The sequence below is a fragment of the Astyanax mexicanus genome, chromosome 9, assembly GCF_023375975.1.
Source record: "Astyanax mexicanus isolate ESR-SI-001 chromosome 9, AstMex3_surface, whole genome shotgun sequence".
Classification (NCBI taxonomy): Eukaryota; Metazoa; Chordata; class Actinopteri; order Characiformes; family Acestrorhamphidae; genus Astyanax; species Astyanax mexicanus.
In genome coordinates this window covers 16,365,966-16,382,999 of record NC_064416.1, presented here as the reverse complement: position 1 = coordinate 16,382,999, position 17,034 = coordinate 16,365,966, and the positions used below count along the sequence as shown (strand labels likewise).

General features: G+C 39.8%; 1 protein-coding gene across 3 annotated transcripts in view; it reads left to right on the top strand.

Annotated features, from left to right (window-relative positions):
* LOC103044147 (voltage-dependent calcium channel subunit alpha-2/delta-1) overlaps positions 1-13,160 on the top strand; it is a 172,238-nt gene extending 159,078 nt beyond the window's left edge. For 2 of the 3 annotated variants that reach the window (XM_049483429.1, XM_049483427.1), the window contains 3 exons: positions 1,100-1,212; positions 2,000-2,082; positions 6,540-13,160. In XM_049483429.1, the coding sequence (XP_049339386.1) occupies positions 1,100-1,212; positions 2,000-2,082; positions 6,540-6,656 (313 nt within the window). In that variant the 3' untranslated portion in view covers positions 6,657-13,160. Of the gene's footprint in view, positions 1-1,099; positions 1,213-1,999; positions 2,083-2,780; positions 2,873-6,539 lie in introns of all 3 variants that reach the window. The other variant, XM_049483428.1, reaches the window with a different exon arrangement.
* Positions 13,161-17,034: the final 3,874 nt, after the last annotated feature.

The window sequence follows — 17,034 nt, the reverse complement described above, 5'->3', positions numbered from 1 at the left end:
ACTCAGGATACACATGTAGATATGTGGCATTCATACCTGTTCAAGTACAGATATTCCCATCTTTCTTTGCTCCTTCAGCTTTTTATAATGTTTTGTTCTTTTTAACTTTAACTATTCTTTATTCTATGTATTGTTTATTGTAATTTTCTCTCTTCTACAAATGTATTACTTAAACTATAGATTATGTTTGTTGCATTTTATACATATTACTCTAACCAAATCAAAGTAGTGTTCAAATCACAGGTAAGTGCAGTGTTCTAACTAGCTTCCATGGCAAATGGCAAAAGTCATGGGACACCATACTAGTTCCTGTCAGTGACATGTGGCATGTAAGTACTTAGTCTGTAGTTTTACAGGCAAAATACACACTTACTTCATGGATTTTTGCATAGCACTGTATATACAATACCCACGGGTCTATGCTTAAGTTTGTAAGTATGTGTAAGTGTGTGTGTGTGTGTATGTGCGTGACCCAACGGCTACTAAGATCAGAGGTCCGTTGCGCTCTACTGAGCGTGCTCGGCTGCAGTAAACAGTCAGTGATTACTGAGGGAGCAGGTGAGGTGTAATGGAGCGCTTTCACGCAAACACACACACACACACTCACTCAAACACAGACGCTTATACACACACACAGACGGCACTACAAAGCCATGACTCACGCCGCTCAAAAGCGGGACAGCTGAGAGAAAACAGAGAGGGATGTTGTAAAAGAAACACGGGTGCCTGCCCAGAAAGCCACTCAGCGCTGACAGCATGTAACAAGCCGCAAAGCAGCGCCGCTCTCCAGCACAATGCGCCGATCTAAGATTACCTCCGCTAAAGACTTTAGCACATGTCCGGCCTGTGTTAGCATGAGGCGAGCGCATGGCATCAGCAGTAATGGCTTGTTTTACAATGAATTACGCTGACAAAAGCTTTGTGTATACCGACCAATCAGCTGCTGAATGGGGAGATTTGCACAAGCTTATAACATTTACACGCTTTAAGGCTGCTGGCACCGGGTCAGCGATGCTGGGATAAGTGTTGTTTTCTTTGGATTTGCTCTCTGAATCTGCCTGTATCATGACGAGCGTGTCTTTCTGTCGTATTTTTCCAGAATGTACCGTGCGGAGAAGCTTCCCAGCACAAACCTGGTGTTTCTGATCACTGATGCTAAGAGCACCTGCCTTTCCTGCGACCCCAAACCACTGAAACAAGCGGAGCAGCCCTGTATCCTCCTGTACATTCTGTTCAAAAAGCTCCAAACTATACAAAGTACAATGCAAACTCTTCAGTATGGAAGAGTTTGTCATGCATTTACATGATAAATCAAATGTTTTTGTTTGTGGACACCATTTGGTACTGGTGAATGCATAAATTTAGCTACTTGAAGTTGCACCCTTTGATGATATAAATATGCAGTTTGTCAAGTCCTTGTAGTGAAGTATTGCCAATAAAATATGGCTTTCTAAAGCAGATATACAAAGCTAGACCTGCATGTACACTGCTCTTTCATGCCACACATGAGGAGTTTGAAACAACCTACAGTGCAGTGAAAAAAGTATTTGCCCCCTACAGATTTCTTTTGTTTTTGCTTTCTTATCATACATCCATTTTTCAGATTGATTTTAATTTCAGACAAAAGACAAAGACAACCTGAGTAAATATATTTTTTTAGGAGAAAGTTCGTTCAGTAATACACCCAACCGGTACAGCTTGGACACATCTTCAGTGATGAACCCTGAGTCATTGGGTGTTTCGGGTCTAAAATCATCAGACACCCACACCTGGGCGACCCACCCAAGGGTGATCAATCCCCGGTTTGTGTCCAAGCAGCGCGCTGCTCCATCCATCTCCCCTCTTGATCCACAGCCACCTTGAGGCTTTTTTTTTAGCCACTTCGCTGATGTTTCTGGCGGCTCTTCTCTCTAGCAACCCTGTGGTACTACCACAGTGAGATTAACAGGGATATGTGTTACGGTGGACATATTTTTGCCTTAATAAATGTTTTTATCAGCCATTGGACCAGATCCATGTATGCTGGCCCAGAATCCACGCTACAGGAAAGGTCCTGATGTCTGCTTTGACAACAATGATGATGTAAGTTAAAACACACGCAACATACAATTGTTAGGTACTTTGGTGAAAAAATAAGGGCATGAATAAAGTGCTTAATGTGTTTTTTTGTCTGATTTACTGATTTAATTAACCCTTTCAGGCACGCAAAGAAAATTCCTTTAAAAATGTCAGATTTACTGATATTGCTGAATAGAAAAAAACATATATAATAAGCACATCATTTTTTAAACATCAGTGCTAGCAGGGTCAGACCCCAGCCTTGCAGAAAAACGATAACAGTTCTTACATCACTTCCTGTGTGCAACAATCTAACTGTACCCTTGGTCTATTTAAAATGTTCAAGGAAATATAGAGATTTCCTCTTATAACACAGTTGCAAAGTGAGACATAATAATGAAGGTTCTTATAGTGACTCAAAGGGTTAATTAATTACTATTATTAACTGTTGGGTCGTATTCTGGTCTGCTTATGTTTGTCCATAATTATATTCTTATAAATATGTGTGGTTGTATGTGTGTGTGCTGTTGGTGTAATGTAGTCTGTATATAATAGCTCTCTACTGAAGTGCTGCTTCTTTTCTCCTATGAATATTCATTTACTGCTTTGTGTTTTTATGCTGACTCAGCTTAACTGCATGATTTACTTTCATCTCCTTTCTCTTCTTTTCAACTTCTGTTTCTGCTCCACCACTGGCTGCTTATCATGTGCGTCATTCTCAGGATGAGCCTTTATGTCCAATCAGTGCATCTTCTGCCTTGGCTTCAGCACCGCTCATCATTTTGCTGCTGTTTCTCTTTTGTGTTTGATGATGGTCAGTTTCATTTTGCTTTTATTGTAGATCAGTTGGTATGAGATAGTTATTAGTGCAATGTCCTCATTATATAATAGCTTATCAAACAAGTACTGCTTTAGATGGGTCTTGAGCGATGATATAGAACAGGATTTCTCAATCCTTGTCATGGATGCCCCTCTCCTGCACATTCGATGCTTTCCATTCTCATAAAATGCTGTACCTGATTCAACTAAGCAGTTTATGAATAAGCCTTGTCAGAGTTGCAGGCAGGGAATCGTTAAAAAAACAGGATGATGGCAGGACCAGGATTGAGAGATATTGACATAAAATAACCGCTTATTTTATGTTAGTGTGAGCATTGAACAGTATCTACACTACTCGACTCAACTCTGATACTCTGTTTTTTATTTACATTAGGCAAATTTGGTACCTGATACCTGTACCTGGGTACTATTTTTTGTACCTGCTTGATTGTGGTTCCATGCAAGTCAAGCAGGGACTTCACTGTGACGTGTATACCTAGCAGAGCCCTGATTGGCCAGAGAGATTCATCACTATATGTGCTGAAAAAAAGCCACACACTGATTTTGTTAGTTTTCTCACTCTCTAGGTAGGAGTAACGTCAAATTATATTTTGCAACCTCTACAATTTAACATTGTGGGGGGAGTTGTGGTAGTGGTACCAAAAAGTAGGTTGAGTTGACTAAAGTTGAGTACAGTTGAGTACTGCAGTGTACCCTGCAGTAATAAAGGGTTTTTACACTTTATGATAATGTTCAATTATGAAAAATGTCTAAGTTTTTAATTCATAATTTAATACTTACAAACTATTTAGAGTTATAAATTTAGAAATACATTAACAACACTTTATAGAGGCACCCTAAGCCATATTTTTCCATTAATAGCTGAAATGTTCCTTAGAAGTAATAAAACAGTTTAGAATTTTTATAAAAATTCCCTACCCTTAAAAAAAAAAACTTTTTTTGTGATAATGTTCCCCTCTACAGTGCCCTCTTTTCAACTGTGCTATAGGCGTGGATGATAGGCATGTACGCAGATACTCAATATTCAAATCAGTCAATCAATAATACTGCTGCTACTGCAGCTCAGCCAATCAGCTCTCCCTCCTGCCCAGCCTCTAAACCCATACATCACCCAGCGCCCCTCCCAAACTACCCCTCCCATTTTTTTTTTGTCTTTTTTTTTTATCTGAGCTGAGGGTGGATACAGCAAAATTCAGGGGTTTGCATTATAATCTGTCACTTCTAACAAACAAATTGGAAAATGGAAATGAGTTGTGTTGTACAAATAATAAAGTTTAGGTGTTCTTTAGACAAAAATCTCACAAAATAAAACACCCAAACCATTACATTTATAGACCTTCAAGTGAAGATTCTTTACTGTCTCCTCACACATCTGAATTACATATAACCTTATTGTTCGTTGAACAAAATAAATACATTATGGCATCTCTTAAAGAAACAATTGAAACACTTTATTTAGTGTATTAATAGTGTTAATGTAGTAATTAATGTAGTGTACATGATCATAAAGCCCAAAGCACAGTAACTATAGACAGAAAGTATACATATTAATATATCATATGAGAACTGACTGGCCACAAATAGGTCAGGTTATCCACTACAGTAGCTCAGCTGTGAAGGTAGAGAGGGACGGAGAATCAGGACGCCACAGCTTTCCCTCTGCTGAGGAGATAGGAAGTGGAGTTTCTGTTCTTGCCCTGAGAGATTTTCAGGGAAATAAACATAGGAAGTTCCAGATGTGTTTCCGCTCTTTTGAGGACGGCCAATACTGATGACAAGCCTGCCTTTCCTCACGCCAACACACACAGACACACGCTCATAAGCACAAACATGTACCTGACCTACAAAAAAAAACAAGTCAGTTCTGTATGGATGTACAGTAGCAAGAGTTAGTTCTTTAAAACACTGTCACCAAATGATTTAGCTGTAGACAAATTATTATTATTATTTATTAAGGTCAAACACATCAACCTTTTATTCATTATTAGTTTTCCTCACTGTATTATGCTGGGAATACTTTGTATTAGCCATAACATTATAGCCACCTGTCTAACATTGTGTTGGCCCCTATTTTGCCACCAAACCATCTGACACATTAAGCCATGGACTCCACAAGACCACAGAGTGCTAGCAACAGATACAATCCATTTAAATACGATACTCTAAATCCTAAACCATATTTCTTCAATTAATAGCTGAAATGTGTTAATTTGAAGTAATGAAACTTACCAGTCCTGCTTAACATTTTTATAAACATTTCCTACACTTAAAAAAATGCATGTGGATGTTTAGGAGCATCCCAGTCATATGCGTACCCATGTTCCTACTTCAACACATCACCTTCAAGAACTGACTGTCCACTTGCTGCCTAGTATGTGGATCCAACCATGTGACAGGTGCCATTGTGACCAGATTATCTATGTTCTGTGTTCACCTCACATGTCAGTGATTTTAATGGTATGGCTAGAGTTACAGTATACATACATATGTTGTTTTATTCACTCTCAAAATGTCTGTACTTTAGCTCCATTCTGAAGCATACAAACAACTCACTGAGATCAAATTAAGGCTATACTCCTGCCCCCACACTATGGGGTTATTTTGAACACTAAATAGTTAGTGTTACAGCTAAGTAGTAAAAGGAAAAAAGAAGAGCAGTTCCTTACCTTCCTATTATATAGCTTTGGATAAAATGAAGAGACCACTTCAGTTTCTGAATCAGTTTCTCTGATTTTGCTATTTATAATTATATGTTGCAGTATAATGAACATTGTTGTTTTATTAAGAATTGTCCATGCAAACCGACAAGGGCTTCTAGCAGAAATTATCACATCCACATTCATTGCAGGACATCTCTCACATGTGTCCCCGAAGTCAAGTAATGATTTTATTCTTTATTATAACATTTGACATTGCAGTGTATTTTGCTGAATAGATTTTTATTTGATTCTGTACAAACCAAAATGTGCCTAATTGTCTAATTGTGTTCCTAATAATTGAGTATTTATTTCCCTTCAATGTAATCTTTGATCTACATGGGTTGGACAGTGAAACTGAAACACCTGATTTTAGACCACAATAATTTATTGTCCGGACTGACAGTTCTGGTGGAAACAGGAGAGTTAAGGTGCACATTGAATTCTGGTGTGATTTGGGCAGCTGTGGTTTTATGTTTTTTGGATACAATCTGGGTTAGCACCCGAACATCCCTTTCAGACAGCTTCCTCTTACAGCGTCCACAGTTAATCCTGTTGGATGTGGTTCTTTCTTCTTGGTGCTATGCTGACATTACCCTGGATACCGTGGCTCTTGATACATCACAAAGACTTGCTGTCTTGGTCACAGATGCACCAGCAAGACGTGCACCAACATTTTGTCCTCTTTTGAACTCTGGTGTGTCACCCATAATGTTGTGTGCGTTGCAATATTTTGAGCAGAACTGTGCTCTTACCCTGCTAATTGAACCTTCACACTCTGCTCTTACTGGTGCAATGTGCAATTAATGAAGATTGGCCACCAGGCTGTTCCAATTCAGTCATGAAACCTCCCACACTAAAATCACAGGTGTTTTAGTTTCATTGTCCAACCCCTGTATGTCCAAACTGTAAAAAGCACCACTAACATGATCCAATTGGCTGCAGGAGGATGCATCTGACTGCGGTGGCGGCTGCAGCTTGACCCCCTCTCTCTTACACGTGCTGGCCCTTCAGCTCCTGCTGCTCTGGCTGCTTAGTGGACCCAGAGGCTGCTCATCCTGACAAACCCACGACATCTGAGCGAAGTCCACCGATTGACCATTCACACAGTTTAACCAGCACATACACAACCACTGGATTCTTCACACATGACCAGCTGCTGTTACAGCTTCATTCTGACCCGGTGTGCAGCCACAGCCGAACTGCAGTGCAGACACGGACCTCAGAATCGGACGTGTTTTAAAACAGAGACCGAACGTTCTGAGGCGTCATTCACAGAGACAATATCTGAGATATATTGGAAACCCTGGCACACCCATCTCCCTACACACTACATGTATATCCAGTGCCAGAGACGAGCCGAAAGGAGAGGAGTGTGTGTATGTGTCTGCAGTGAGAGGCCTCTTAGAGTGCCCTGCCCAGGTCTTTCCCAGCCAGACGAAAAGAGAGAGAGACATGCTGTTCTAGTGGAGAGATCAGAGTTAACTGGGTCAGGTTCGTACTCAGACACGATTGGGTTCCACCCAGGCACTTGAAGTCCTCTAGAAAAAGAGGAGAAAGAACTATTATTCTACAAAAGAGCTGCATTTCTCTTGTCTGCTTTTTTATTTTTTCGTTTTTTTTTTGTTTTTTTTTTTCAACTAGTATCCTTTCATTTCTCTTTGAAGTCACTTAACAAAAAAGAAAAAACACACACAAAATGCTTGGACCTTGAAATTGCCACTGCCGTGCTTAAAAAAAAGAGAGAGAAAGCGAAAGAAAAGGCCGTTCCCAGCAAATGTAGCTTAGTCTTTTCTTTTTCGCTGTTTTTTTTGCTCATTTGTTCTCCTCATTTGTTTTCTGTTGTTTTTATCTTCCCTTCGTTTCTTGTCTTTTATTCTCTTTTCATTTTAGATTCATTTACGATTTCTTTTTGCCTGTTTCTGCTGCACTATGTAGTTTAAGTAGTTAGAAGCTTGCAGATCTGATCTGATCTGATCTGATATGATCTTGGTTTGATCCCCAAATCTGAATATCCTTGATCTCGACTTAATCAAGCAAAAAGAAAGTGAGAAAATGAAGAAGAGTAAAAAGCCACAGCACACACTGACTCTGTGTGGGAAGGTTTTTTTTTTTTTTTTGGTATGCTGTAATTCAAATGTGCATCAACAGAGCAAATTTGAATGAAGAATGAAGAAAAATATGCTATTTGAATAGGATTCAGAGAACCTTTAGCACAGGACTTTGATTCTGGCAGAAGTCAAACGAACCCATGAGTCCCATGGCTCAAGTTGAATATGCTGCATGTTTGTTTTTATTATAGTCTTTTTTTTTTTCTTCTTCCAATCTCCTGGCCCGAGCTACTGGGCCATTGTGTGTTTTATTGTCCGTCATCCAGATACTTGATCCACCAGAACTGGTTCCAACACGAGTTTACCATGATATCATGTCGGACGTCCATTATTTTAGACATGCGAATTGCTTTCTTTATGTGAAGCACAGTTGCAGTGACATGCCAAATTCTGAACAGCGCTCGCTTTTCTTCTCGTGTCCAGTGTCCAGGAGAAACCCTTGGGGCATTTTCTAGAAATCCTGGAGGCGGCGTACTTAAAGCATTTATTTATTTAAATGATTAGCTTGAATATAGTTTGTTTTACAGATTAAAACAGATGCGGAATACAATAGCTGATCGTTATCCCAACCATATTACCAAGGTTCCCAATTGCAGTTCTACACTCTATGCCAGAGGTCTATAACCTTTTTTGGAGAGCTTTCCTTCTTGTAGACTTTGCATTCAATGAGATCCAGCTAATAACAGCCTTCTGAAGTCGTAGATTGGCTTAAAGAATCATACGGGAATCTGACAGCTCAGCTTTTGCTTACTCTCTAGTTGCTGAGTATAAACCCCAATTGGCCCAAAGTCTCAGACCAATTCTTTCACTATCTAGAGTAGTAGTAGTAGTAGTAGTAGTAGTAGTAGTACTGTATATGAGGAACCAGTTAACCAGGTTAGGATCTCTTCATTGAACTGCTGAGGTGCCACTGCCTACCCTAAAGAACATCTGATATCTCCATTGTTTAGAGTGCCTATTTAAAAGAGTGTTGTTGGACTTCTCAAAATCCCTGCCATTTTTAATCCATATAACTGAAATACTGCCTTCATCTGTTCTCAATTGGCTGAGTGGGATGTGTTAGATTTGGATTGGAGATGAAACCTTCATGAAGGAAGGAAGCTAGGTCCTCAGGAGGAAGGTTGAAGACCTCTATTCTAGGTACAAATGTTTCTGTTTAGTTGATATCATACCAATAGTGAAACCTTTGTTGAAGAATGTTGTAGGAACTCTTTTCTTTATTGGTTTATTTCTAATTTGGAAGGTCAATTAACCAATCCTCGTTCATATCGTTGTTGTCCAATGAAAAACAAGCATCTCTATTTTTGGGCAAGTTACTACATATTTTAAACAGACAAACTTCTCTTTTACATTGTTCCAAAATTTATTGGTGAACAAACTAATAGAAATACTCCAAAATTAAAATTATCTCTTTTTGCATTGACTTCCATTTAGAGTTTAGAAGATTTTTTTTCTCTTTTTCCTGTAGAGTTGCTGTTTTGGAGATGCTTCATTGGACAGCGACAATATGATTTTATTTGGAGGAACCATTTTTTGATCAGGCAAAGGACCATTTAAGCGTTAAAGTTTATTTCAGTTCATATAGAACCACTGCCTTTGTAAGGGTGCTTATTTTAAAAAGTGCAATGTTTGACTGCTTTAAATCCCTGCTATTTCTAAACCATAGAACCAAATTACCGTCTTCACACATCCTTGATTGGCTGGGTAAGTGTCGTCAGTATGGGTTGGATTGAAATGTCTTCAGGAGGAGGGTTGAATGCCATTGCTCTAAGAAGCTATATATAGAAGCTCTTTAACAAAAAAGTTTTGGGGTTGTGGGGAACCATTTATTAACCAGGCACTGAATTGTATGAACCCCTCACCCGCCTTTTTTTAAGGGTGCTTATTCAAAAGAGTACAATGTTTGACTGCTTGAAAGCCCTGCCACTTCTAAACCATAGAAGCGAATAGGCTACTGCCAGCAGCAGCAGCATTAAAGTGAGTCATTACAAGCTTTTCCTACTGCGTCCACAAACTCGAGCACACGACGACTGCAGTGAACTCCATGTACATGTACTTCTTCTTTTTTTAACATTTGGATTAGACATATTCGCCGAGGCTGCGCTGAAGCCGTCGTTTTGTCACACACTAATAACGTTAAACAATGCTGAATGTTTCAGGTGAAAAGTTCACGTGTCAAAGTGATTGCCAAATGTGTGTGAAATACGGCGTATTGAGTTGTGCTTTTCATGAATGTGTAGCATAGTGAGGAGGGCGGGTTACGTTTGGCCGGTGGAGGCTTGGCTGCAAACTCGGACAGGTTTCCCACGAGTGAACTCATTTCCTAATGTGTCTACGGTATCATGTAGCATCACATGTGCATCCTGTGCTCTTCTCTTCTGAATCTCCAAAAGCATTTTTGTTTTTTATGGGTCTAGTAATGTCTCGACTCAGGCCTGCGGTGTTGGTGGATGTCACAGCATAGCATGTCTGCATTCGAAGGCTTTTTTTTAAGGTCTTGGATGCGTGGTCCCACATGAGCCACGGAAAACAGAGTGGGCACGCCTTGGTGCCCTGTCTAAGTTCTATGTATATAGGCTTATCTAATGAACGTATATGTACGTATATGAACACTGCGAGCTTTGTCTTTTACTGTGTGGTGTGCAAATACATCCTACGTTTTGTCCAAAAAAAAAAGGAAGACTTTCCGAAGGTACCAAATCGCAGGTCAGATAAAGCTTGAACTTGTTGTTGAAGTTGTTCGGCAGTGCCTATAGGAACTTTGATTTGAACCATAACATACCAGAGATCAAAGATCATGTGGGAATTACATTGTACCATTTTTGCTATTATAGGAGAGGATACAATTCAAAGCTGGGAATTCAACTTGGAAAAAAGTCTGCTTTTCCAATACCTTTCCAATTTATGCTTCTGCGTTGAATCATAGCCTAAGTCATAGACTACATGTATTGGTGTATCCTATGCATGAGACTACATCGTAGCCTATGCATAGCTGCATACAGTATGCTGTAGCTGCATACCCTGCACTGTAGCCTATGCATAGCCGCATACCTTATACTATAGCTAACACATAGCCACGTACCTTAAACTGTAGCCTACACTGCACTACACCATAGTCCACACCTTTAGCTTCACACCCTATGCTGTAGGCTAATATTTAGCTTACTTTTAGACACACCCTACACCTTAGCTTACATGTAGGCGCATACCTTACACTGTAGCCTATGTGTAGCTGCCCTTTCTGTGCAATAGCCTACATCATAGCCTATGTGTAGCCACATACCTTATACTATAGCCAATGCATATCCACATACCCCAAGCTTTAGCCTACACTGCACTCTACATGTAGCTGTATACCCTACACCATAGTCTACACCTTAACCTATGCTTAGATTTATACCCTATGCTGTAGGCTAGACTTTAGCTTACTTGTTGACACATACCCTATACCCTACACCTTAGTTTACGTGTAGGTGTAGATGCATACCGTAGCCTATGTGTAACTGCCCCCTTACACAATAGCCTATATCACAGCCTGTGTAGCCATGTTCTTTACACCATAGTGCATGTATAGCCACGTACTGTAAGTTGTAGCCTACACTGCACTATATGTGCAGCCGCATAGCCTACACCGTACCCTACACACAGTCACATACAATATGCTCCAAAATAGCCGCCCACCCAACGCAATAGCCTACGACGTCGCCTATGCATTGCGATATATGCTATGCTGTGGCCTATGCATAAGCCAAGATGTAGGGTATGCACCAACACACAAGCTAAGGTGTTGGTTTTCCATATCGCCCCTATCCAATGAAAAACAAGTATCTCCATTAAGTTGAACAGACAAACAAACTGTCCCTTACAATGAGCCAAAATGTCTTGATGAACAATAGACATAGACCAATAGAAATACTTAAAATGTTTACATTTTTACATTGACCTTTATGAAAAGTTTCCAGAGAAGGTTTTTTCTTTCTCCTGTAAATTTGCTTTTTTAGAGATACCTGTTTTTCATTGGGCAACAACGATGTAGGTGATGAAGGTTAGGTGTGGGGTACAGCATAGGGTATTAAGCTAAGCATAGGTTATGCTGTAGGCTACATCTTAGCTTAGTCATAGATGCAAACCCTGCACCGTAGCTTATGTGTAGCTGTCCACCCAAAGCAGTAGCTTATGACGTAGCCTATGCATTTCGCCATAAACTTTGCTGTGGCCTACGCATAGCTGTATAGCCTTTGCCATAGCCTTCGTGGTGTAGCCCTTACCCTGCATACCCTACACCACAGCCTACACATAGCTGCATACCCCACACTGTAGCCTACACTGTTGCTTATGGATTATGTATAGCCTATAACCTACATTGTAGCCTATATGTAACTATATAACCTATACCTACAGTAGCCTACAACATACCTTATGTCGTATTCCATACCTGCTGTGCACTTCTCCAAAATATAATGACTCATTTAAGAGATGCGCATTGCAGCAGGCGTGATTGGTCTGCTGAGCATTGTATTCCCACACTCCCACAATGCCACTTGCACAGGCTATGTTGTAGACTCTGTGTTTACTCGATGCAGAAGTGTAAATCGGACTTTATTCCTGGTTAATTTGCAGAGCTTGCATAAGTTCATTACCAAAGTATAGTTTCACGTCATAACAGATCAATAAATGTCACATCCACAAGAGAAAAGAATCGGCATCTGTATATCTAGGGATTCCTGGGTTTCCATAACAGAATTCCACTTCACATAAGAGGAAATGATTGAAATTGAATGTTCCCGTTGTTACAGAGTGCATCCACACCTCACTACAGCTCATAATAAAAAAGATAGATACTGTGTAACACGGAGAACACCTGCATGTATTACTAAAAAAAAAAAAATGTGTCTACGCAAAGCATCCGAGCCCCCTTATGTAAAGTGGGACCAGAAGATGTTTTGTTTTTAATTGTTGGGTTTGTTTATATGTACGTACGCGTGTGCGTATGTATGTGTGTATGTGTGTGTGTGTGTGTGTGTTTTCTGAATGCTGCTGTCGGCTGCTGCGCTGTCCTGTCGGGCTGCTGTGTGTCCGTGCTCCGGGAAGTTCCGGAACGTGCCGCTGGTGCTGATAATGATGATGCTCAATGTGCCGAAGAGGGTCTCTGAGATCATGCTTTCTTTCTGGAGTGTTTCTTGAAGTCACTCTTAACGCGTGTTTGCCGGTGTTGGAGGCGTGGCCTGTGCATCCGTAGCCCCGCCTATCTTTCAGGTTGCGCTCTACAACAGTTTACTCTTTTGTGGAACTTGACACGCCTGAAGACAATTTTGTATACATTTGTACAATGTTATTAAAGAAGACGAGAAAAAAAAGATAAAAAAAAACAATGTTTGTAATGAATTCAGATGTGTTAACTCCTGTGCAAAATACAAATATATTCACAATAAAGGTTTATTGTTATTAAACTTTAGCTTGGCTTTTTTTCTTTCTTTTTATTTGGTAGAAGTTAAAACTTAAATATTACCAATTCAAAAATCAGTTCATAATCAAATTACTGCGGTTATCTGATTATTCAAGTAGTTATGTAAACAGCATACTCCATTTTCATAGATCTGAGTAAGATCTAAAACTATGATTAAGAAATCTGAAGTGAGCTAAATTTCAGTGCAGTAATCGTATTTCTCAGTGCATGTAAACTCTTAAACCAGATCTAAACTCTTATTCTCACATTTCTTATTATGTGCATGAGTGAAAACAGACCATGTTACAGGAAGTAAGTGAGCATTGTTTAACACACTACACCCGATAGATGGCAACGAAAAACATATTTGGAGTGACGCTGAAACTAAAGATTTTTGCATGATGTTTACATTGTATCTAATTATGTGAAGTAATCGTCTGGATGCAAAGCAAACATCTGATTAATGCTTGACTCAAGTAAACGTTTGCTGTTATGAGATTGCCCAAATTCCTGTAAATGCGTTGTTCAGATTATTGACAAACTCTGATGTTCTGCATGGATTATAAAGTACATGTACTGTAATTGCATTTATTGTCAAAAAAAGAAGACAAGCAGTCAAATATTTGTGAAAGTACAGTATATGCATTCACGGTTATTTAGTACATTTACATTTTTACATTTACGCCATTTAGCTGACACTCTTATCCAGAGCGACTTACTAGGTTACTTTTATTACAGAGAAAAGCGATTGTAGTGTTGGGAGTCTTTCCCAGCACTCTTACTGGTGTTATGCAGCGTAGTTGCTCAGGAATTAAACCCCAGTCTTCCACGTGATGATGTGGTAGCTTACAGGCAGGTACTGGTGTTATCTAATGCACCACACCAACCATCTGTTTACTGTAGAAGTAGAAGTCAGGTTTGCACTCTGCAGCACGTCCGTCCGTGTGTGTGTGTGTGTTTAATTAGCATGGATGTAAGGACTGCTGAGCATGCACAGCGAGCATGACTCACCTATAGGATTGAACTACTATGATTGACTGTTGTCATGGTTTTAATCAGTCAGTGGCGCAGTCAGTGTTTTCTGCCGGCAAAATAGCAACACAACCGAAAATTTACTTTACCTGAACTCACCTCACTTCCAGACCACCACACCCATCAGCATAGATTTATTCCTAAACTGTGATGCTATTTTAACAGCTTGGGCACAAGGCGTAAAAATAGACTGTTGACGGGGTGTAAGATAGCAAAGAGCATCTTTACGAGCATCTTTATGCTTTGCACTGGATGTACGATAGGGCCCACAGCATAAACTGGTTTGTGAAGCTAGTTAACATTTAGTCAGTCAGATACAGAGTGGGAGAACAGGAGCGGCAGGACCAGAGCATGTCTGTAGAATCATTTAAATATCTCATACCCAAAAGCATGCAGAACGAAATACACAGCCCACGGCAATCCAGCATCACTAGACTTGTCCAGTCTTGTTTCCTATAAGCATATATGTTTATTGACAGCTGCCAGAATGCAAGGAGGATTTTGCCAAATGTTACGAAAGGTTTTCTGTTTTAAAATCAATGACCCCACCTTTAAATATTAGTGACAGTGTGATGGAAAAGGTTGTAGCCTGCTTTACATTACCATCAACCAAAGAGAATTGTTTCCAGTGAAGCATGATTTCATAGTTTTGGTCTTATCACTGCTGTAGTATCTAGTTACAGAATAAAACATCTGAAGCTGACTGCTAACTGTAACCGAAGCCCCGGACATCTTGAAAAGTAACTCATGCAACATTTACAAAGATAAAATACTAATAAAGTCAGTATGACAAATACCGCTGAGTGGTGGGAGGGGTATGAGAACAGCATCATCAGAGATAAACCCAAGTTATCAGCGCAGCAGTTTCAGTTCCCACTGAAAGCAATTATATGATCCATCAAGGACTGTTTTTGAAATTACGTCCTTTATAAATCATTCAAATGTATGACTGAAATAGGAATTGGGATGATTTTGTATTGAGAAAAGCTGTGTCTTCGACATATATTATCTTTTAATAGTGGAGTGGTCTTGTGGTCGTGAAGTGTTTATGTTAAGCTAGTACATTCTTATCCCTCAGACCACAATGCATCAGTGCATCACTGCTCCGGAAGATAAAAAAAAAAAGACCATCCAGACTGTTAGCGCCAACATGTCCAAAGTGCCCAAACATCTGTTATTCAGAACATAATATGCTGTCTTCAAGAAAACATCTTTCCCAGGGACGTGTGTAATATTTATTTTATATATATATTTTTTATTATAATATGTTTAAAGCAAGTATGGTACAAAAAAAAAAAAAAACATTAAAGAAGTACAAAAGTAAAAAAGCAAACAAACAATAAACTAAAGAAACAAGGAGCCACAGAGAACATAGAGACAGAAAAAACTAAGAAACACGTAACCTAACTGACGATAAGACGTACAACAACCAACAAGGGACACTGAAACAAAGGGGACAAGAAACAGAAAACACCTAGGCAGGGGTAATTAGGGGGCGGAGCTAAAGATGCACACAACTGAGCACACTGAAGACAGGGGCGGAGACACGTGCAGGGAAAAGGAAAGGTAAATCAACAAACAGTAGGGCAGGAAAAACACAGACATACAGAAGAGACACAGAACAGAACGAGAACATGACAGTAAGAAATAATTTTCTTTTATTAATTATTTTATTTTTATTTTATTTCTATATGGTCCCACTTTTTTTTCTTTTTTGAAAACATTATAACTCCTAAAAACGAGATACTTTATCATTATAACGACATGTTGAAGATTTTTTGGAAAACAATAAGTGTCCGTAAATGGCTATGTTCTCCATGGTGCCATTTCCATCAGTTTGTCAACAAATGCACATGTACCACTGTCTAAAAGTGGGAGCTTATAGAGAGATTTGTATTTACTGTAGTGAAGTAAAAATGAATTATAAAAAAATGTATGTATAATGCTGCTTTAATTGTAGAATCAAGCTTTTTAGTTGCAACAATCACAAAGAAAAAAAATCCCCCTCCAAAAAAGGTCACTTGAGTGTTTTCCCATTGCTCAATTCTTCTTTAAAATAAAATGTTTAAATATTCATAGAGTGAAAAGCGAAAAACATGGTTCTGATATGTTTTTGATATGGCAATGATGGGTCGATGTGCTTTCTTTCACTCTCTCTATGCGTAACTCTTCCTGACTCTTCCCCACCACAAGCAATCTGGGAAAGAAAACCCACCAGGAACCCGCTCTTTAGCGTTAGCACAACCATGAAACAGCCATTTCCTGTTGGCTTTGCCCATCTCCCAAACAGCATCAGCCGGAGGAACCCTCCCACCCCTGCATCACAGAGGACGTCGCTGCCAGCAGATGAAACGGTCGCTGATTGGCGCTGACGGAGCGTGGGCCGCGGACCAGATTTTGGGGTGAGGAGATCTTTTCTGGAGTTGACCGCTGGCCGCTTGATTGCTTTTAAAAGCCTATCTGTGACGACAGGCTTGGGCTGCTTTTTTTCCAGCCCGTTGAGCAGAGGTGGTCCAGATGTATGTGGGTGTGTCTTATTGCAGCTTTTAAGAGTGTATCATGTTATTGCTATGGTGGGTTTTGTTGGGGGATTTTATTTGTTTTGTGTGGATGGGAAGGATGCTTTTAAGGGACGAGGCTAAGGGGCTCTGAGATGGTTATCTGGGGTGAGTTGGGGGAAGGGTAAGGGGTCACGGTAACTGGATACCTTCACTGGTGGCACCGAGGTTGTGACCTCACATATAGTTTACCATCTCAACACATGCCAGCTACACACTAACAACAAACAAACCGCGAAAGGAAGACGCTCTATTTTCTCGCCCCTTCCAGGTGACCTCATGACTCGCTCATG